This window comes from Pseudorca crassidens, chromosome 13, assembly GCF_039906515.1.
Source record: "Pseudorca crassidens isolate mPseCra1 chromosome 13, mPseCra1.hap1, whole genome shotgun sequence".
NCBI lineage: Eukaryota > Metazoa > Chordata > Mammalia > Artiodactyla > Delphinidae > Pseudorca > Pseudorca crassidens.
In genome coordinates this window covers 16,961,286-16,982,587 of record NC_090308.1, presented here as the reverse complement: position 1 = coordinate 16,982,587, position 21,302 = coordinate 16,961,286, and the positions used below count along the sequence as shown (strand labels likewise).

The 21,302-nt window shown below is 42.1% G+C and overlaps 1 protein-coding gene and 1 non-coding gene across 11 annotated transcripts in view; both read left to right on the top strand.

Annotated features, from left to right (window-relative positions):
* SASH1 (SAM and SH3 domain containing 1) overlaps positions 1–21,302 on the top strand; it is a 335,989-nt gene that overhangs the window by 132,097 nt on the left and 182,590 nt on the right. For 2 of the 10 annotated variants that reach the window (XM_067701816.1, XM_067701815.1), the window contains exon 1: positions 16,657–17,506. The exons of 5 other annotated variants lie outside the window; for them this stretch is intronic. In XM_067701816.1, coding sequence (XP_067557917.1) covers positions 17,378–17,506 — 129 coding nt within the window. In that variant the 5' untranslated portion in view covers positions 16,657–17,377. Of the gene's footprint in view, positions 1–16,656; positions 17,507–21,302 lie in introns of those variants that run through there. 3 more of the 10 variants (XM_067701822.1, XM_067701825.1, XM_067701823.1) reach the window with 3 other exon arrangements.
* TRNAE-UUC (transfer RNA glutamic acid (anticodon UUC)) lies at positions 8,663–8,735 on the top strand. The gene has a single exon. It is a non-coding gene; the product is annotated as a tRNA-Glu (tRNA).

Below are 21,302 nucleotides of genomic sequence, written 5' to 3'. Positions count from 1 at the left end.
AGTGACATGGAGCAGTACACAGCCCACTTCGGGGCATGGTGCCCAGATTAATTGGCTTGCCCAGAATGCATCTGTGATTAGAAGAAAGCTCTCAGGAAATGCTGGGCAGTGTGCATTTGGACTCTCAGTTTTTCATCTCATAGGCACTGAAAGTTAGACATTTTATTTTACAGACCAGGAAAGTGAGTGGTGTTTGACACCATGGGTTTATGAAATGTTTTGCTTGTTTTCCTTCATAAGTCATAGACACTTCTGGGAGAAACTGGTGACCATACGTTGAGATGACGCAGGGAGTATTGATTATTGCTTTGCCGAGGTGGCTAAGCTCTGGGACAGTCAGGGTTTAAAGAATTATGGAAAGGGGGGTGTATCTTGAGTAGATGTATGCGTGAAAGAGCCTCAAAGTGAGGCTCTTTATGTCACATGAGCTACTGAAATAGAACCCCTGAGATTGCTGTGCTTAAAAATACTGTCGTTTGTGCCTTGGGGAGTATAACGGTGATCAGATATAGCACGTGGCGGCATGCTTTCCACTCTGAATCAGCTGGAAAGGGAAGGAATCAGGAGAAATAGGCAAGGGCACAGAGCAACTTCAAAAATAGTGTTTCTCCTTGGGAAATGTCGAGATGAATAGTAAAGAAGGTAGACTCTGTATCCAAGAAAAACCAAGGGTGAAATTGCTTGTGTTGCTGACCAAAGGCTAAATACTTCTTTTGGATACAGATGAGCCATTCCAGTGGCCTCCACGGAATCTGGGCGTGCTTGAGCCAGTGATAAAATTCAGTCCAATAAAGAGCTCTTGTTAATCCGTGACACCATATTTATCATCAGACCTGCAAAACCAGGAAAGTTAAACACTCTGGGTGGATCAAAAAAAGGTGGTTCCTGAATATTTGTTATTATTAAGGAGGTTTGAGGAAATACTGAGAAAAATCTTTTAAAATGTGACTCCCAACATCTCCTGCTTGCTTTTTCTTGGATGCTGTGTCCCTTCAGGTTCCATTCCTTAAAAATTTGCCATAGTGCATTCCTGTTCCTTTTTGGAAATGCTACAACGTGTAAAAGTTTTGCACTACATTCCATTGTTTAAATAAACCTACCTAAGGAGGCAAAAGACCTGTACTCAGAAAACTATAAGACACTGATGAAAGTAATCAAAGATGACACAAACAGGTGGAGAGATATACCATGTTCTTGGATTGGAAGAATCAATATTGTGAAAATGACTCTACTACCCAAAGCAATCTACAGATTCAGTGCAATCCCTATCAGATTACCAATGGCATTTTTCATAGAATTAGAACAAAAAAGTGTACAATTTGTATGGAAACACAAAAGACCCCGAATAGCCAAAGCAGTCTTGAGAAAGAAAAATGGAGCTGAAGAAATCAGGCTCCCTGACTTCAGACTATACTACAAAGCTACAGTAATCAAAATAATATGGTACTGGCACAAAAACAGGAATATAGATCAATGGTACAGGATGGAAAGCCCAGAGGTAAACCCACGCACCTATGGACACCTAATCTATGACAAAGGAGGCAAGAATATACAATGGAAAAGAGGCAGTCTCTTCAATAAGTGGTGCTGGGAAAACTGGACAGCTACATGTAAAAGAATGAAACTAGAATGCTCCCTAACATCACACACAAAAAAGACCTAAATGTAAAAGACAGGACACTATAAAACTCTTAGAGGAAAACATAGGAAAAACACTCTTTGACAATCGCAGCAAGATCTTTTTTGACCCACCTCCTAGAGTAATGAAACTGAAAACAAAAGTAAACAAATTGGACCTAATTAAACTTAAAAGCTTTTCCACTGCCAAGAAAACCATAAACGAGACAAAAAGACAACCCTCAAAATGGGAGAAGATATTTGCAAACAAAGCAATGGACAAGGGATTAATGTCTAAAATATACAAACAGCTCATGCAGCACAATATCAAAAAAACAAACAACCCAATCCAAAGATGGGCAGATGACCTAAATAGACATTTCTCCAAAAAGACATACAGATGGCCAAGAGACACATGAAAAGATGCTCAACTTCACTAATTATTAGAGAAATGCAAATCAAAACTACAGTGAGGTATCACCTCACACTGGTCAGAATGGCCATCATCAAAAAATGTACAAACAATAAATGCTGGAGAGGGTGTGGAGAAAAGGGAACCCTCTTTCACTGCTGGTGGGAATGTAAATTGATACAGCCACTGTGGAGAATAGTATGGAGGTTCCTTAAAAAACTAAAAATAGAACTATATGACCCAGCAGTCCCACTACTGGGCATATACCCTGAGAAAACCATAATTCAAAAAGACACATGTACCCCAATGCTCATTGCAGCACTATTTACAACAGCCAGGACATGGAAGCAACCTAAATGTCCATCAATAGAGAAATGGATAAAGAAGATGTGGTACATATATGCAATGGAATATTACTCAGCCATAAAAAGAATGAAATTGGGTCATTTGCAGAGATGCAGATGGACCTAGAATCTGTCATACAGAGTGAAGAAGGTCAGAAAGAGAAAAACAAGTATCATATATTAACTCATATATGTGGAATCTAGAAAAATGGTACAGATGAACCAATCAGCAGTGCAGGAATAGAGACACAGACATAGGAAATGGACTTGTGGACACAGTGGGGGAAGGGGGGCGGGATGAATTGGGAGATTAGGTTTGACACATATACTCTACCATGTATGAAATAGATAGCTAGTGGGAACCTGCTGTATAGCACACGGAGCTCAGCTCAGTGCTTTGTGGTGACCTAGGTGGGTGGAATGGGGGTGGGAGGGGGATCCAAGAGGGAGGGGATACATGGGTACATATAGATGATTCGCTTCATTGTACAGCAGAAACTGACACAGCATTGTAAAGCAACTATACCCCAATTAAAAAAACAAAAAACAAAAAATCAGTGAGGCATTCAAGAATGATCAGAAGGGGCTTCCCTGGTGGCGCAGTGGTTAAGAATCTGCCTGCCAATGCAGGGGACACGGGTTCAATCCCTGGTCTGGGAAGATCCACATGCTGTGGAGCAACTAAGCCTGTGCGCCACAACTACTGAGCCTGTGCTCTAGAGCCCGCGAGCCACAACTACTGAGCCCACATGTCACAACTACTGAAACCCGTGTGCCTAGAGCCTGTGCTCCACAACAAGAGAAGCCACCGTGATGAGAAACTCACGCACCTTAACAAAGAGTAGCCCCTGCTCTCCACAATTACAGAAAGCCCACGTGCAGCAATGAAGACCCAATGCAGCCACAAATAAATTAATTAGTTAAAAAAAAAAAGAATGATCAGAAGTAATTGAAAAGGTTATGCTTTCTTTTTTTTAATTTTATTTTTGGCTGCATACGGTATTTGTTTTTTTCTTTTTGGCTGCGTTTGGTCTTCGTTGCTGCGCTCAGGCTGAGCGGGGGCCACTCTTGGTTGCAGTGCATGGGCTTCTCATTGCGGTGGCCTCTCTTGTTGCGGAGCACGGGCTCCAGGCATGCAGTCTCAGCAGTTGTGGCTCGCAGGCTCCGGAGTGCAGGCTCAGCAGCCGTGGTGCACGGGCTTCGTTGCTCCACGGCATGTGGGACCTTCCCGGACCAGGGCTCGAACCCGTGTCTCCTGCATTGGCAGGCGGATTCTTAACCACTGAAGTTTATGCTTTCTAAGACAGGGTTTTGAGAAGAACTCTCTCTTTGTCTCTCAGCTTCGGGAACTCAAACCTTCCAATTCTTGCAGTTATTTACATAGAGAGTCTCGAAGTCTAGGACTTTGAGTGAGTACTGAGAATTCCTGACCATACAGCACACCAGAGACCGTGTGGTTTAAGGTACCAGTATCTTGTGCTTCAATCTCTGCCACTCATTTGTTGAGGTATTCATTCATTCATTCAAATGTCTGGCCGGCATTGAAATTGGCTCCATGAAGGCTTGAATCTGGAGGTGGAAAAGTAGCAGGCATGTTTCAGAAGGTGATGAATAAGTAGCATTGCAAAATATATTATCTGTAGGACCAGATCTGTACACAATAAACATTTAATAAATGTTTAACCTTCATTAACTTTGTGCTTATCATTAAAGAACAGAGTAACAAAAATAGAAAAATTCTCAAAGATAATTTAATTCAAGATCCCACCATCCTAATGCATCACCAGTTTTCATTTTACTTCATTTACTTACTTGTTCAAAAAATATTTATTGAGCTCCTACTCGGTTACAAACACTGGCATATAATATTTGTAGATTCTCGTCTCACCTTTGCACACATGCACTCCAGATTTCTCAGAGTTCAGTGTTTCATACAGAGGGTATTTTTTCACGCTGTTACATGTTCTTTATATTGACATTTTAATCAATAGATATTATTCCTTCAATATCATCATTTATTTGACCATTGTTCTCTTGTGGAATATGAAGCTTCTTTCTAAATTTTAAATGTTGTAAAAAGTGCAGTAATAAGCCTCTGAGCACAGAGCTTCTGATTCCTTTCCAATAATTTACCAGGATAAATTCCCAGGAGTCTAAATACCGGATCAGAGGATATGAACATTTTTATGGATTTTGATGCATCCTGCCAAATTTCTGAATCTTGTACCAATTTACATTTGTAATTTTGTTTATGTCAGTCACGTTCCATTGCCACCTTCCTGAAGATACTGCTTGATTTCTAGATGGAGAACTGAGGAACACTTGGCCTCATCAAGAATGCATGCATAGGGCTTCCCTGGTGGCGCAGTGGTTGAGAGTCCACCTGCCGATGCAGGGCACACGGGTTCGTGCCCTGGTCCGGGAAGATCCCACATGCCGCGGAGCGGCTGGGCCCCGTGAGCCATGGCCGCTGAGCCTGCGCGTCCGGAGCCTGTGCTCCGCAACGGGAGAGGCCACAACAGTGAGAGGCCCGCGTACTGCAAAAAAAAAAAAAAAAAAAGAATGCATGCATAAGCCATTTCTTATAAGGGGTGTCTTCCAGATGGCTTAGCCTTCTGTTATATAAATACCTTCCACTAACCAGGAAAGCCATTTTCCTCCTCCCCAGACTTTTGGTATCTCCTTACTTCCTTATTCCCTAAGACAATTCCTATACCAAAATACTCACTCACAGTATTATAGAACATTGGAAATGGAAAAGACCTCAAATAGCTCCCCCCTCCTCATTTTAGAGTTAAGGACCCCGAGAACCAGGAAGATTGAAAATTACTTCATATCACAGTGTTGGTGGGGAGATCTAGGATGAGATTCTCTGCATGAAGCTGTTTGGTACTGCTGCTAGGAAATATCAAGGGAGGTGGCCCATTTACTAATATTGGAAAGAAAAAGAATCAGCATGGCCTTTGGGCAGGTATGACCTGCACATTAGTGAAGTGTTCCAAATTTAACTCCCTCCCTAATGTGCCCGTGGCTCTTCATGTGTACTCTGTTATTGCAGGCGTTGGCATTGCCTGTTCAGCCCAGGGACCCTCAGCAGTACATGGTGCACTTGGGAAGTAAAATGAAGGTCACCATTTCAGAAAGGAAATCAGGAAGCATTAAAATACAAAGGATGAGCTCTCCCAGAGCCTTAAGACTAACCTCTTTAGTTGACAGCAGGCTAGGTGCAGTGTGACTGACCATCTCATTCTCTGAGCTTTGGACTAGCTAGCTATTCATTCCCTCACTAGCATTTTTTAAAACAGAGAACTTCAAGTTCCTCCAACACATAATATTGTTTTATGTCTTTGTGCCTTTTTTCCTGTTGTTCTCATAGTCTGAAACCAGCTTAGCTCCCATGTGACTGGCTAATTTCAACCTTTCCTTTGAGACTGCTTTAACTCAGATGAAGCCTCTTACAGGAAGGCTGCCATGATGCCTCTAGACCGCCATGACCATCCAGTCTCTCAGTTCATAAAGGGCCTATGGATTCTTTTATCACACTGGGTTGAGAGTATTTATGTGACTCCCTCACAAGACTAAGCTCATCAAGATCAGAATCTGTGACTTTTCATACTCCCCAATGCTTAAATACCTTCCACTAAGTACGGAATAGACATTCAGTAAATGCTTATTGAACTGAAATATCTGAAATGTATGAATGAGGATTTGTAAAAATCTTAAAATCCAGTGAAGATCTGGGTCTAGCATCAGCAAAATGTGACTAGAATGTAATTCTTTCTTAGAATGCTTAAATCTGATCAATTTTGTTGTATTATTGAGTAGGAAACCTGTGTTAACAGGAAAGGGGTAGTCTGTTTGGACTCTGTACAAGAGAATCCCGCCAACAATAATTTCTCAAAAATGTAAATTATTATTATCATCACCATCATCTCCTCTGGAATCTTATTCTAGTACCACCCTCTCTTAAATTTCCAATCTCTCCTCCTCTACTATTCCTTTTCTGCTTGCCTTATAAATTCGCTCAAATCTTTCACATGCTTAAAAATATTTCTTCAAACCTTGTGACCCCTTCTGTTATCTTTCTTCACTACTTTTCTCCCATCATTTCCTCAGCCTCCTGCAATCTTGTTTCTACTCCTTCCTCTACAATGAAATTGCACTGGCTAAGCAGAGTTACTAGTGACCGCTAAAATGAACGTTCAGTTGATACTCTTCCTATCGACGTTTCCATAATGTTGGACACTGCTGATCCTTCCCGTCTTCCTGTTACCCTCAAATTCCTTGACATCATGCCACCATGATTCTCTACCCCTGGGACTACTCTCACTCAGACACTGTGTCATTACCCCATGTTGTTCTCTTGAATGGTAGTGTTCCCCAAGTTCTGTCTTTCTCAGTTTTACATTCGCACTTACACCAGTGGATTTCATCCCTTACTACCCATCATAATCACCGGTGGCTCTTTCAAAAAAATAAGGATACCTGAGAAAAAGGAACATTTGTGAACTGTAGGTGGGAATGTAAATTGGTATAGCCACTATGGAAAACGGTATGGAGGTTCCTCAAAAAATTAAAAACAGGACTGCCACATGATCCAGCATTTCTACTTCTGGGTATATATTCAAAGGGAATGAAAAAGCTTCTCAAAGAAATATCTGAACTCCCATGATCATTGAAGCATTATGCACAATAGGCAAGCTATGGAAACAACCTGTTTGTCAATAGATGAATGGATAAAGAAGATGTGAGATATCTATATCGATATTGATATCGATATAGATAGATAGATGATAGATAGATTCACAGAATATTATTCAGCCATGAGAAGGAAGGAAATCCTGCCCTTTGTGACAACATGGAAGAACCTGAAAGCATTACGCTAAGTGAAAGAAGACAAATACTGTATGATATCACTTATATGTGGAATCTAAAAGAGCCGATCTCGTAGAAATAGAGGTTAGAATGGTGGTTTCCAGGGGCTGGGGGTGGAGGAACTGGGGAGGTATTGACCAAAGGGTACAAACTTCCAGTTATAAGACAAATAAGTTCTGGGGATCCAATGTATAGCATAGTGATTATAGTCAATAGTACTGTATTATATACTTGAAAGCTGCTAAGAGAGTAGATCTTAAATGTTCTCACCACAAAAAAGAAATGGTAATTACGTGATACGATGGTGATGAAGGTGTTAGCTAACAGTATGGTGGTAACCATTGTGCAATATATATAAGTGTAACAAATGAACAAGTTGTTCACCTTAAACTTACACAATGTTATAGGTCAATTATGTCTCAACAAAGCTGGAGGGAGAAAGCAGGAGTATTTCAGGGAAAATGAACAGACTGAACAAAACAGAGAAGCAGAAAATAGGAAATACAGAGAATGTGGGGAAAAGTAGATAAGAGCCTTCCAAAATAACTCTATGTTTGATCATAACAGAAAGTCAAGCTGAAAAAGCAGTGTGCGATCAGGCAGGAACCGATGTACGTGTGCTAAGTGCCCCTATTGTTAATCCTTGTAGCTCTTGCCTAGATTAGTAGTATGACTGAAAATTTGCCTTTTCTCAATTTTCGCGCTCTTCTAGACTCCACATCACCACTAATTATAAAGTGAACCTAAATCGGACAATTTAACAATTTCAAAAAATTAAGGATTTTACACTCCTGATTAAATACTTCTGAGAACCAGGGCTGTCTTTTGTGAATACCTAACGTGACGTCAGACATAACTAGAGCTCAATTGTTTGTTGCCTGATGAATGAATGAATGAATGATGGACCAGATCTCTCTAATTTGAACCAGTAGGAGACTAGTCAAAACTATGGAATATTCTGAAAGGGTACAAAAAGTAGTAATAACTGAGTGGCTTATTTAGAAGAATTACACATGAAATATCTTATGGCACTCTTAACCAGCTTGAGAAGATTTTTTTCTTGTGTTGGTTAAATATCCTCCCTTTACTTCTCTTTTTTAAGTTTTATCCTGTTAATTTAGTTAGTATATTTCCTCCCCTCCCCCTCCTCATAGTAGAATACAAAAGCAAATCTGACCCAGCTTGGGATGAATCATCATGAATCATGATTAGTCATTCTAAATTAAAGTATATTTATTTATGAATGTACTAGTGAATGATTGATTTGTTCCTTTGCTGTCATTAATCTCTAGCCTCTTAATTTTACCTTTCAGGAGTTATTACAGAAAGAAAATTTTCATACAGATATTTTACAGTTTTTGTTTATTTGTTTCGATCACTAAAGAGTAATTCTTTTTTGGAGAATTTTGGGAGTTCCCTGGTGGCCCAGTGGTTAGGGCTCGGTGCTTTCACTGCCGGGGCCCCAGGTTCAATCCCTGGTCAGGAAACTAAGATCCTGCAAGCCGTGAAGCTTGGCCAAAAAAAAAAAAAAAATTGTATTTTTTATCTTTTTTCCTTTCATGTGTGTTCCATTTAGACCAGGAAATTGACATTTCAGCCCAGAAGACTTAGGCCAGATGTTAGTGCACTGGCTGAAAGATGGATTTCCTGCCCCAATAGGTGACCTCTTAAAGCAAAATAGGCTTTTTCTTAATGGATAGACTGTCCAAATGACCTCATTTCTAGAACAAGGGGCCTTTGTTGTGTCTCTTTGCAATTGGAATCAACATCATCTGATTTTTGAGAACATTCATTAGATAAAGAGGAGCTAGCACCTAGTTGTTTCATTTATAAGGCATAGGAAAAATGTATGCCTAGACAACCTACTTTTTTGCTCCTTTAAAAACATTTGTGTTCCTTGAGAGGGAAATGGTGCAGAAAATCTGGGGTCTGCTTATCCATATTAATATTTCTCTTACATTTCAATCCCCATTCCAGCCAGCACTCACCACAGGAGCAGAGCATGTTATGTGCTTCCTAAAACAGGGAATTCTTTCACTTAGCTTGACCAAGGCACTATTTAAAGAAGTAGCCATGACCCCAATGTCCTGTCACTCAAACTTCTCTCTCTATATGTGAGAAGCTCATTGAGACATTCTCATGGTGCCACCTCTTTTGATGAGTTCTTCACCAAGTTCATTTATTTATATCTTCAATTGTATAAGGCGGCTCAGAAAAACTGAGATAACTGAGCCTTTGTGTGTGTGTGCGCGCACATGCGCGTGTGCCTCTGTGTGTCACAGGAAATGCAGTTTGAAAGAAAGTACCCAGAAGAGGAAAATGGCCTTGAATGACTAAGGGGAGACTGAAAAACTTACTATACATGGAAAGGAAGGGAGTTAGATTGCGTAAGAAGGAAGATATGTTTCTGAGATTCTAAAAGGATAGAACTTTATAGCTAAAGGGAAAGTTAGGAGATTTCTCTTTCTCTCTCTCTCTCTGCCTTTCTCCCTCCCTTCCTTCCTTCCTTCCTTTCTTTATTCCTTTAGAAACAAGAATGGGAGTGTCTCTTTTCAATAGCCATCAGGTACATTTTAGGAGTATAAAAATCTTGCTGCTTGTAACCCAAAATATTGGCTCCCCCATGAAAGACACAGAACAGAGTAAAGCAAGGCTGTGTACAGAGTTACCATCAGGCTGGGCAGTGCATCTAAGACTCGTGGTTCTTCCTCAAGTAATTTATATAGTAAATATGTGACTCTTTAAAAAAATGAGTAGTGAAAAAGATATCACACTTTCCTTTGCTTTAATAAGTCAACACATATTTTTTCCAGAATGTTATACTCAGCTCAATGCCTCCCTCCTTTTTTAATAGTCATATAAAAATGTCATTAATTATAAATTATTTTTTCTCATTGTTCAACCAAAGTATTCTGGATAATACTTCAGTTCTGGGTAAGATTTGTAATAGTTTTTTGTGGTTTCTGGGATTCATTTTGTGAGTGAGAATCTTTTGTTCTATGTCTATAACATTGCACTTCAAAGAAGTAGAGCAGGGGCTTCCCTGGTAGTGCAGTGGTTGAGAATCTGCCTGCCAATTCAGGGGACACGGGTTCGAGCCCTGGTCTGGGAAGATCCCGCATGCCGCGGAGCAACTGGGCCCATGAGCCACACCTACTGAGCCTGGGTGTCTGGAGCCTGTGCTCCGCAACAAGAGAGGCCGCGACAGGAAGAGGCCTGCGTACTGCGATGAAGAGTGGCCCCAGCTTGCCGCAACTACAGAAAGCCCTCGCACAGAAACGAAGACCCAACACAGCAAAAATAAATAAATTAATTAATTGATAAAATTTTAAAAAAAAGCAGAGCAATAGTGTTAACTGGAGCTTTTATATTTAATAGGAAAAAAAATATTTTTCACAAGTATCTGTAAGCAATAGAGACAGCCAAGTAGGCATTCTCGTTGGGTAAAGTTTATAAAATAGACAAGATGGATGAAGCAGTTTGGTTGGTGGATGATACTTCCCAGCTGTGCTTTTTAGACTGTCCTTGCATAATTTGGAAATATTTAACATAATCTTTCGTCTCTTATTAACACATTCCTTTTTTTTTTTTTCTTACACTCTCCTAAGCTAAAAAGATAAATAGCGGGGAGTATGATTCTAAAGACCATTCCCTCTCCATGCTTCCTTTTTTTCTCCTTTTCAGTGTCAGGTAGCTCTCAGAGAATCTCACAGCTTTCCATAGGAGACACTGCTCCTATGTTAATTCAGAAGTTATTTCATGGTGGGCTGAAGTCTTTGGGTCCTTTGCCTTAAACATTGTGAATTCAATGTTGGTACCCCACTCAGAGTCTTTTGCTTCTTGTCTATAATGTGTATTACTGAATAGTTCAGAATCCTTGTATTTCAGAATTACAAATGGCTTTAGAAATTACCTAGTCTGACCCAACTATGCAAGATGAAATATCAGTCACGTCGTTTTATGCCTGATGGAATGATTCCCAGGCAGAACCGTGGTGTTTACATAGCATCAGCACAGAGGAAAACCTAACTGGCTAGGCTAGTAACCTTGCTTATCAGAGTGGAAGAAGAGATTTCAGAGAAAAGTATTTATAGCCCTGAATCATCATTTTGTTTATTTACCTTCTCTCCCTAGCCTGTTTGGGCTGTCTTCACTTGGTTTTAATTTTTCTTTAGTTTGCTCTTAGCTCTTTTCTCAGTCTCTCTTACCAAATACTCCATGATGAAAAGGCTTTTAAACAGGTAATGCTTTAGCAGGGGTTTGGCTCACTTTTAAGGCAGTTGTGGAAAAAATGTGTTTGGGATTGTCAAGGGGGAAAATGTTTTGGCGTTTCAGTCTTTCCTTGAAGTTAGTTCCCCCCCCACCCCCCCGCCCCAGGCGTTATGGAATGCCCCGCGTTAGAGTGCCAGAGAGGATTGCTGACCGTAGGCAAAAAATTAAATGAGTTTATCTGTTTTCATTGCTCAATTTCAGAATGCAGTATGGTAAAAAAAAAAATTGGACTATTTATAATCTTTTGGATTTAGTCTCTGCTTTTTTTTTCACATCTTTATTGGAGTATAATTGCTTTACAATGTTGTGTTAGTTTCTGCTGTACAACAAAGTGAATCAGCTCTATGTATCCATATATCCCCCTATTCCCTCCCTCTTGCGTCTCCCTCCCACCCTCCCTATCCCAACCCTCTAGGTGGTCACAAAGCACCGAGCTGATCTCCCTGTGCTATGCGGTTGCTTCCCACTAGCTATCTATTTTACATTTGGTAGTGTATATATGTCCATGCTACTCTCTTCCTTTGTCCCAGCTTACCCTTCCCCCACTGTGTCCTCAAGTCTATTCTCTATTAATCTCTGCTTAATCTCACATTTTTTTCTGTAGAAAATGTGTTGTCTTTAAAACATAACAAGTGTTTGAATGAAGCTGTGTTCCTAAAATATGTACTATTCTTATGGATAATACACTTTATTACAATGAATACATTTAATATTTTATCGTCTGCCCTTGAAAGCCAAATGTCTCTGAACATCTGATTTGGGGATCTCCATTCACATATCTCATGATGGTTTCTTTTACCAGTTAATTTTAAAAAGCAATCCGCTGGTTTAGTTTTTCAGCATATTGTATTTTACAACTTCACCTTCCCTTGGCAATGCGTTCCTTTTCCTTATTCTGACATTCCCATAGTTTCAAGTGGCTCTCAAATTTGAGCAGATTTCACAATTGCCTGGGGAGCTTGTTAAAATACGGGTCACTGGTCCCATCCTCAGAGTGTCTGACTCTGCAGGCTTGGAGGCTGGGGCCGGAAATTTGCATTTCCAACAAATTAGGTAATGCTAATGCTTCTGTTCTTGAGTCCACACTTTGAGAAGCACTGATCTAGATAAAATATTGTAAAAGATGGGGCTTCCCTGGTGGCGCAGTGGTTGAGAGTCCGCCTGCCGATGCAGGGCACACGGGTTCGTGCCCCGGTCCGGGAAGATCCCACATGCCGCGGAGCGACTGGGCCCGTGAGCCATGGCCGCTGAGCCTGCGCGTCCGGAGCCTGTGCTCCGCAACGGGAGAGGCCACAACAGTGAGAGGCCCGTGTACCGCAAAAAAAAAAAAAAAAATATTGTAAACGATGGAGCTAGTATGGACTAAGGTGGTGTGTGGTAGTGGAGACAGAGAGAAGTGGATGAACTTGACACATATTTAGGAAGTAGGATCCACGGGGCTTGTCCATGGTTAGATGGGAGTGATGGTGAGGTGTGGGAAGGATTCAAGCACGTCTCTGAGGTTGGTAGCTTGAACCAATGGATGGATGTAACAGAGTACTGAAATGGGAAGTGAGCGGGTGGGAGGGTTGGATCATAGTGAGAAGTCATAAATTCTATTTAAAGTTTAAATAAAATATTTTTAAAACATCAAACACAGTGCCTGACATAGAGTTGATTCTCAATAAATAACATCGGTATTACTGTTATTACTACTTTTACTTCCAAACTGAATAGCCCTTATGACTCCACCTTGCCAGAGATAACCTCCCAGCCCTTCCACTCAGCGGCCACATTCCAGGGCTAGGAATTACTCCTTTATGTGACCCCAAGAGACAGGTATGAACAGGGAAATTTTATAGATATCACCTCGTGGTATGAGTGAATAGGGGGAGGGAAAGGGGGGAAAAAGTTCTAATTCATAGAGAATTACTGCCTGCATTTTCACACACAACCTCATAGCAACTGTATTTTTTATTTATTTTTTAATTTTTAAAATTTTTTATTTTTTTATATTTTTGCGGTACGCGGGCCTCTCACCGCTGTGGCCTCTCCCGTTGTGGAGCACAGGCTCCGGACGCGCAGGCTCAGCGGCCATGGCTCACGGGCCCAGCCGCTCCGCGGCATGTGGGATCCTCCCGGACCGGGGCACGAACCCGTGTGCCCTGCATTGGCAGGCGGACTCCCAACCACTGCGCCACCAGGGAAGCCCATAGCAACTGTATTAAGTAGATGAACTATCCCACTTTACAGATGAGATAAATAACTTGCCCAATGTCTTATAGAAACCTGAGTGAAAATTCAAACTGGGCTCTGTCCTGAACCCATTATATTTGTGTTACTGCCAAACTCTACCTTTACTGCCAGGTAATAGATTTTTTTACTTATGTCAAAATGATGTCCTAAGTAGACTGCAGGCAACAGCCTGCGACTTCTAGACTAGTGGCTTTTAAACTTGTAATCCTGCCACATAGTAAGGAACAATTTTCTACAAAGCAATCCAGTATTTGCATTTATATGTGTATGTGTGTATGTATGTACTTCCGTGTTGCACGCATCTATGTGCAGCTGTATGACTAATTTTCCAAGAAGGAACACTTACTGAGACAGGTGCATTTCCAATATTTACTTTCATTGACTGCATTCTGATAGTTCACTGCAATAAATGTTTATCAGAACCCACAGAATTGATTTCAGTCAACTTTTGGGTCTCTACTAGGTGTCTAGAAAATTCTCTTCTAGATCCCTTTCTGTCCTTGGAGTTCACTTACCAACATCATAACAATTCCACAGAGCTGGATGAGGGAGAGCCCTGATGGAAAGAGAAAAGGAGAGAGAGCAGGATTCCTATGTGCATACTTTCCCTATACATGTCTTTAATGGCACATCTACACTTGCCCACCTTACAGAGCTTTGTGGGAATCAAATAAATTACAGCATAGATGAAAGAACTTTTAAAAGTAATCAAGTCATCTGACTTTGATTCTGCTCAATGTAGTTGTGTTCACTTGGAGTGATCATTCAAGATCACCTTCAAGGCTCTGTCCCACCCTCGTGGGATATAATTCTATTATAAAAAGCTCTTTGTAAACAGTACCCTATGGGACTCTGAAATAGTTTGATGATGATTGTGATGTTGCTAATTATTCTTTATATTTTGTTAAAAAGCCCCTGAAGGAATTTTTGGAAGATTGACATTAACCAAAGGAGAAAAGACTCAATTTGGGAGAAGTAATCAGACTCATTTTGAGTAGAAGCATCATGAAGCTTGATAAGCGAAAAGGTTCAGCTTCATTTTTCAGGTGGTCAAAAAAATTATTACGTACAAGTAGAAAAATGCCCAAAATTTCATATTTATGTACAGGCAGCAAAATTGTAGGTAGCAACCTTCCCCCTCAAAGGTATTACTTATTTTCTTATCCATTTATTAGGGAATGCCAGGACAAGGAGCTTAAATATCTAGGGTAGCTTGATTCTCTAAGTACCAAAATGCTGGCTAAGATTTAGTTATATTGATATGTGTGTTTGTATTGTTGCCAAATGGTACCTATCTTTAGATGACCCTGAAATTTAACATCTCCTCTGAGGAGGTACATGGCAATTCGTGTGGCCTTGCCTCCTCTAGGATGGGAAAACTGCAGCACAGAAGAGTTAAATGCTTTGCCCTCAGGTGATCTGATGAGTCTAGAAGAAAGACTCACGACTGGTGCTGGAGAGTCCTGCCCCCACCATCCTGCTCATTTGGCTTCATGCTCAGTCACTTGCCAGAAGGTGTTGATGCAGAAAACTAGCCGCCCCCTGTAGAAGCAGCACTGTCCTTTGTATTTTCTTCTTCCTTTTTTTTTTTAATATTTATTTATTTATTTAGGTTGCGCTGGGTCTTAGTTGTGGCAGCATGCAGACTTCTTAGTTGCAGCATGCATGTGGGATCTAGTTCCCCCACCAGGGATCGAACCCTGGCCCCCTGCATTAGGAGCGCAGAGTCTTACCCACTGGACCACTTAGGAAGTCCCTCCTTTGTATTTTCTTGAATTGAGTAAGGTACCACATGGCTAATACATTGAAATTCTTAAGTATACATAAAATCAACTCAATGGTTATTTTACCTTTTCCTATCGATTACTTATTTTCATGTCTTTATAGATGTAATAATAATAGTAATGATAATAAAGCCCACCAATGCTTTAATGAATTTATTTGGATTCCCAGCATCTTAGAACACGCACCTGATCTAACTCCAGCCTCAGCCCAGGGAAAAGCAGCAGGCCTGGTCATACTGACTCTGCACCCAGCACTCCACTTCAACACAATGCCTCCTTCCCATCAAGGGGAAACTTTTGCATTTTGTTTCTTTGTCATCGGGGATTATGCGTATAAATTTAATTACCTTTGAAAAAGTTTTTTTTTTCCAGTTTTTTTCAATTTTGAACTTTCTTCTAAGGGCTATTCATCCTTTGGATCCCGTAATTAATGCTCTAGGAGGGGAATTTCAAGGGACGTGATCTTGTACCCCTCCTTTCATGTGGGTTCAGAAGGAAAAAACAAAGACAGCCAGAGCCCTCCAAAACGAGCAAGGGCTCTCTCCCTGGGGCACCTCACCTGGGTTTTTGTACCACTCAGTCCTTTAACATAGGGGCGATTCACTGTAGTTTCTGAACTGTTTCACAAAGCGATCAATCACCAGATCCGATGTGACGCGCGGACTGTCATCTCCCAGCGAGAATTCTTGAGTGGCTTTTAAAGAAACAATCACAAAAGGAGAAATGCATCTACAGGGCTATTTCCCTCATAAAATAAATCCGTCATGGATCTTGTCCTTAGAAAAACACACACGGGGCCCCAGGTGTGTTGGCTTAATGGCTACAACCATAACATTTCCTTTTGAAAAAGGCCCTTCCCTATCCCCTTACTGTAAAGGGACCATTAAAACCCAAAGCGCGTTCCCCCTAAATAGCTGCCACCCCAAGCAATGCATGGCATTGTGGCCGCCCAGGAACCAAAATGTCCCCCCTTGTAATACACACGATACAAACAATGGCTCGTGCCCAAGCTTTCACACTTGTTTTTCCAAGTCTTGGCTGCCAGAGGCAGAGCTGTAATTCCTGAGGTCGCTTGACCTCAGGAGGGGCGAGGTGTGCGGGGTAACTACACTACTTGGGAACTCCTTCGGCAGGAGCAGCTTAAAGATTAACTTTCTCGAGTTTCTGTGACCCAAACTGTGCCAGTGAATAGCGTGATTGGAAACTTGTGCAGGCGGGAGACAGCAGCGCGGCCGCTCTTTCAACAGGCGATTTGTTCTCCTGTCTGCGGCTCATTTCCATGCAAAGAGCCTGACATCAGAGCACCTTTTGTTGCTAAACGCTTTCTTTAGCATCAAGGGGAGAGAGTCATGTGGAGCTGGAAGAGCTCATTTTGAAGAGAGGGGGCCCGGGAAGTACCCTCCAAGTCCCAGAGGCGCCGCGGTCACCCCGCGGGGCCCTGCCCAGACTTGCTGGAAGAAATAAGTCTCGTGCCTAGTTAGTCGGTCCCCGTCACAGGAAGAGACGCCTTTGCAGCGGGTTGCATTGCTTCTGGGCTGCCAGAATTCCCCGCCGGAAAACTCGGTGGTGCGAACTTTGCCTCCTGCTACCGGGTTGCCGAGCTGAGCCGAGCCGAGCCGAGCCGGGCTGGGAAAGTTTCTGGACCTGTCAGCCGCGCGGCCCGTCGCCACCGAGAGCCGAGGTGCGGGCGCCTGCCGGGGGCCCCCGCCGGGTCGGAGGCCGGGGCCGCTTGGGATGAGGCGCGGAGGCGCGACTCGGTGGTGACGCGGCGGGCGGGGACCGGCGCCGGGGACCGGGCGCGCACGGCTGCGGGGCCAGGGCGCCCCGGGGACCCGGCCATGGAGGAGGACGCGGGAGCCGCCGGCGCGGCGCCCGAGCCCGAAGCCGAGCCCGCGCCGGAGCCTGAGGCGGGCGCTGGTCTGTCCGAGGCGTTCTCCCGGCTCTGGACCGACGTGATGGGCATCCTGGTGAGTTACCTGGAGAAGCGGAGGCGCGGGGAGGGCGGGTCGCGGGACCCGGGAGCAGGCAGCACCCCGGCGCCGCGGCGCTCCCTTCGCGCTCGCAGACTCGACAAGCCCACCCCTCGGGGTCGTCCTTCTCCGGCTGTAGCTCTTAGGGGGTTAAATACACACGGTTTAGGATTTCAAACCCTAATTAAAAAGATAACCAGCCACAGATCACATCAAAGATATATTTTTTAAACAAACGGGTATGATATGCCACAGTTTAACCTGGGACACCTGCTGAGAAGTTGGTGTGGAAAAGACAGAGTCCTTCAAAGAATAGATGTAAATAAATACTGTTCGGCTGATGTGCTCTCACAGTCGGATTTGGGAAGAGGCTGATGTTACTGATGTTTATCGCTTCACCATGTGTTGTCTGACCAGGAGAGGAAAACAATTATCTCCTTACTCAGAACCACAGAAAGTTTACTTTGTTTGCAGTTTTTCAACATGTAGAATTACAGGATACTTGTTATGTGTTTGGGACTAAAAACAATAAGACTTATTTTTCTAAATCCGTATTGTCATGCATTTTGAAATGTCCAGTAACTAAACCCGCCCGTGGATTTGGCATAATTTCTGAAAAATAGTTCTTAGGCATGGCGGATGAAGCTTTTACTTGTTCAGGGTTCAGCGCCTTGAGGAATTAGTGGATTTGCTATGGTGGAGCTCTAGGTAGGCAGGTAGACTGGAATCAGATGGGTGGGGTTCTTACAGTCAGACATCTTACTCCACACATTAAAAAGTCCATTTCAATGGAAAGATTCGGAATTGGGAGTTGTGTAGATCATTGGAAGAGGCTCTAGATTTACTTGGAGTTGTTTGTTTTTTTGTTTTTTTTTTAAATAGGAGGAGGTGTAGTTTATAGAAAACTCCTCTTTGGTAATGATGAAACCATTTTTAGCACAGTAATTAAGCTTTTGGACTTTGGAGTGAGTTAGCCTGGATTCAAATCCCAGCCCTCCCATTGACTGACTGCCTGATCTTGGCCAAGGTACCCAACTCCACTGACCTTCTATTTCATTACCTGAAAAGTGAAGCAAAGATTTGCTTCTTAGGTTTTCTGAGATTTAGCTAAGCTGATATATAGCTAGTGCTCTATACTGATATATAGTAGGTGTTTAATAAAGAATAGCTGTCTTTCTGTTTTTTTTTCTTGCAAATGATCTTGTGTCTCAACTTTCCAGACATCCTAAAGTCCCAGTTATTCCATTTTCAGGTGTCCTTTGGTATTTATGATTATTCCTGTACAGAGAGCCAGGGAAGGTTGGTCAAAGATTTCTATCTGCTAGTCTCACTCTCCGATATTTTATTTTAATTAATGTATTTTTTGAAAGCAGATTTATTCAGGGAGATAACCACTCCATAGACAGAGTGTGGGCCATCTCAGAATGACTCTCCAATGTTTAAAAAATATATATTAAAAAAAATTTAAGTTAACGCTTTTTGCATTTTCTGAACATTACTGATGAATATGGGCCTTCAGTGAAATTCCAGAAAACCCAATGAACATATATATAAAAGTTGTGGTGATAGATTGTTTTTTAAGTTTATCAAGCAGGAAGCTTATCTTGTTATTTCTTGCTTAGGTCTCACTCTGTAAGTTTTCAGGCACTGAGAAAATCGGCTTGATGACATCACATTGCATCCCTTACTAGGGTGTGGGCTGGGGAGGGAAGGGTTAGAGATGCTCACTTGAACTGACGTGTGGGCTCAGGGTCGTTTGGGGGCCGGGGTGGCATGGACCACTTTCTGAAGATTTGCTTTCCCTTCCCTGGCAGATTCCAGCGCTGCTGGGTCAGTTGTAGCAGAGTGTTCTTTGGCTGAGTTAGAAGATGGGGTGGGGCTCAAGAAGCCCAAACCTGTTATTCAAAAGGCAGATGCAGGAGAAAAGAAAATATGTGCTTCTCACAGAGCTAATAGTTCCGTGTGAGGCTGAAAGACGGTAAAGGTTGTCCCAAACAGGTAGTGTTCACCCGTGTTTTCCCATCTTTTATAAGGTCTTATTTTGCTTTAAGTCTTGGGCATCAAGATTGTTCCTTAGTGAAAAAGCAGGCAAAGAGGACGTAGATTACCTGCTGTCCTTTGTACGTGCCTGTAAGAAGTCACCAGGGGAAAAGGATCTTTATTCTGCTTTTAGAAAGCTGCCATCCAAGTGTTTATAAGAAACTATATCTTCGGAAGAATGTATCAAGACACGAAACTGACAGCTGACTTTCTCTGTTCTTACGGAGATAAAAGACACCATTTCCTTCATTTTGTATTTAAAATATGGCATTTTGCAATCATCTATCAGCCTAGACAGGTTGAAGTGACTTGATCTCTGGCACATATTCATTGTTGGTGGAAACGTCAGACTGCACCCCAGTTCTCTGACCTCCACCAGTTAGGAGCCTGATGCCATGGTGCTCCATAGTTAACTATCCCAGATCAACTTGGTAGAAATGTAAGGGCATCCAGTCATTTTAGGCAAATGCTGTTTGGAAGATGAGGAGAGTAGAGGTAGTAGGGGAATTATACATCCAGACATCATACTTAGCAGATTTCAGGCACAGTTGCTACTTTATTTTTTAGATTCTTCTTAGTGTAAAAATGTAAACTTCAAAGCTTATTAGGTTAAAACTTTTTTAAAAATGAATGAGCACAGCTCCTCTTTCCCGAAGGTGCCGTACAGCGAGAAGCCCTCGGCATCCCTACCCCCTTGGATTTTGTTGGTTCAAACCCAGGGAAGGGGGAGCGTGTTGCCCCAGAGGCATTGATCTCGGTAAATACAAGATGGTTGTTTGAGTTCATTGGGACACATTTTACATTTAAATTAATTCAGTCCTGCCCAGTTCAGTACCAATCAGTTGCTTTTATATAATTGCTAACAAAGCGCTTATTTAGAGAAGTAATAGTATAATTTATGGCATGAAAATGTTTGAGTGTGTTGGAATGAATAAAATGCTGACAAGTGAATATGTAAATAGAGAGTTAAGAGAAAATGAGTTTACAAAACCACTATGGATGTGAGGGCCTGGAGGCCATGGTCTGTATTTCAGTCATTCTTCTACCTGCAGGGCTTGGGCCTTACTGGGTGCTGAGAATATGCTTTTATTGAGTGAGAAAGGAAAAAAGTATGTACTCTTAAATGCAGGAGCCACTCCAAAATACAGTTCTGTAAAGACTTATGCCCTGGCTATAATGGGGCGCATTTATGAAGACGTTAGTAAATTCTGCTTATGCCAAAGCTACCACTTGGACAGTCGCATCATGCGTACTTAAATCCTGGCACTTCCACTGAAAATGTAATGGCAAATTGCGAAATGTTTGTAAACCCTGAGCAATTAAACCGAGGCCTTCTTGCAAAACACGCTATTCTGTTCTCTAACTCAGCAGCGTGTGGTCTGCCTGGGTTTTCAAAGCCTGTCACCTTTCACGATGACATGCTTAGACTTCTGTTGAGAATTGCAGAACAAGTGAGAATCCTATGGGATTCTACTCTTTTCTCTTTACTCCCTGATTGCAGACAAAGCATTCCTTTTTCTGTTTTGGGGTGGGGGAGAGTAGTTTTTTTTTTAAGAGTAGGAATTGCTGAGGTTATCAGATGAGGTAGATCATGTTTTCAGCCCCAGGTATCCATTTGGTAACTTGTGATGGTTCATAACTTTTTCCTCCAGAATTCGAGGACTCCTTAAATGCAGAATCAGGCCTTTGAAGCTACTTGGTCTCACTGGGAAGGGAGAGGAAGGGAGTTAGTGACTATTGTTTGCAGGATCCT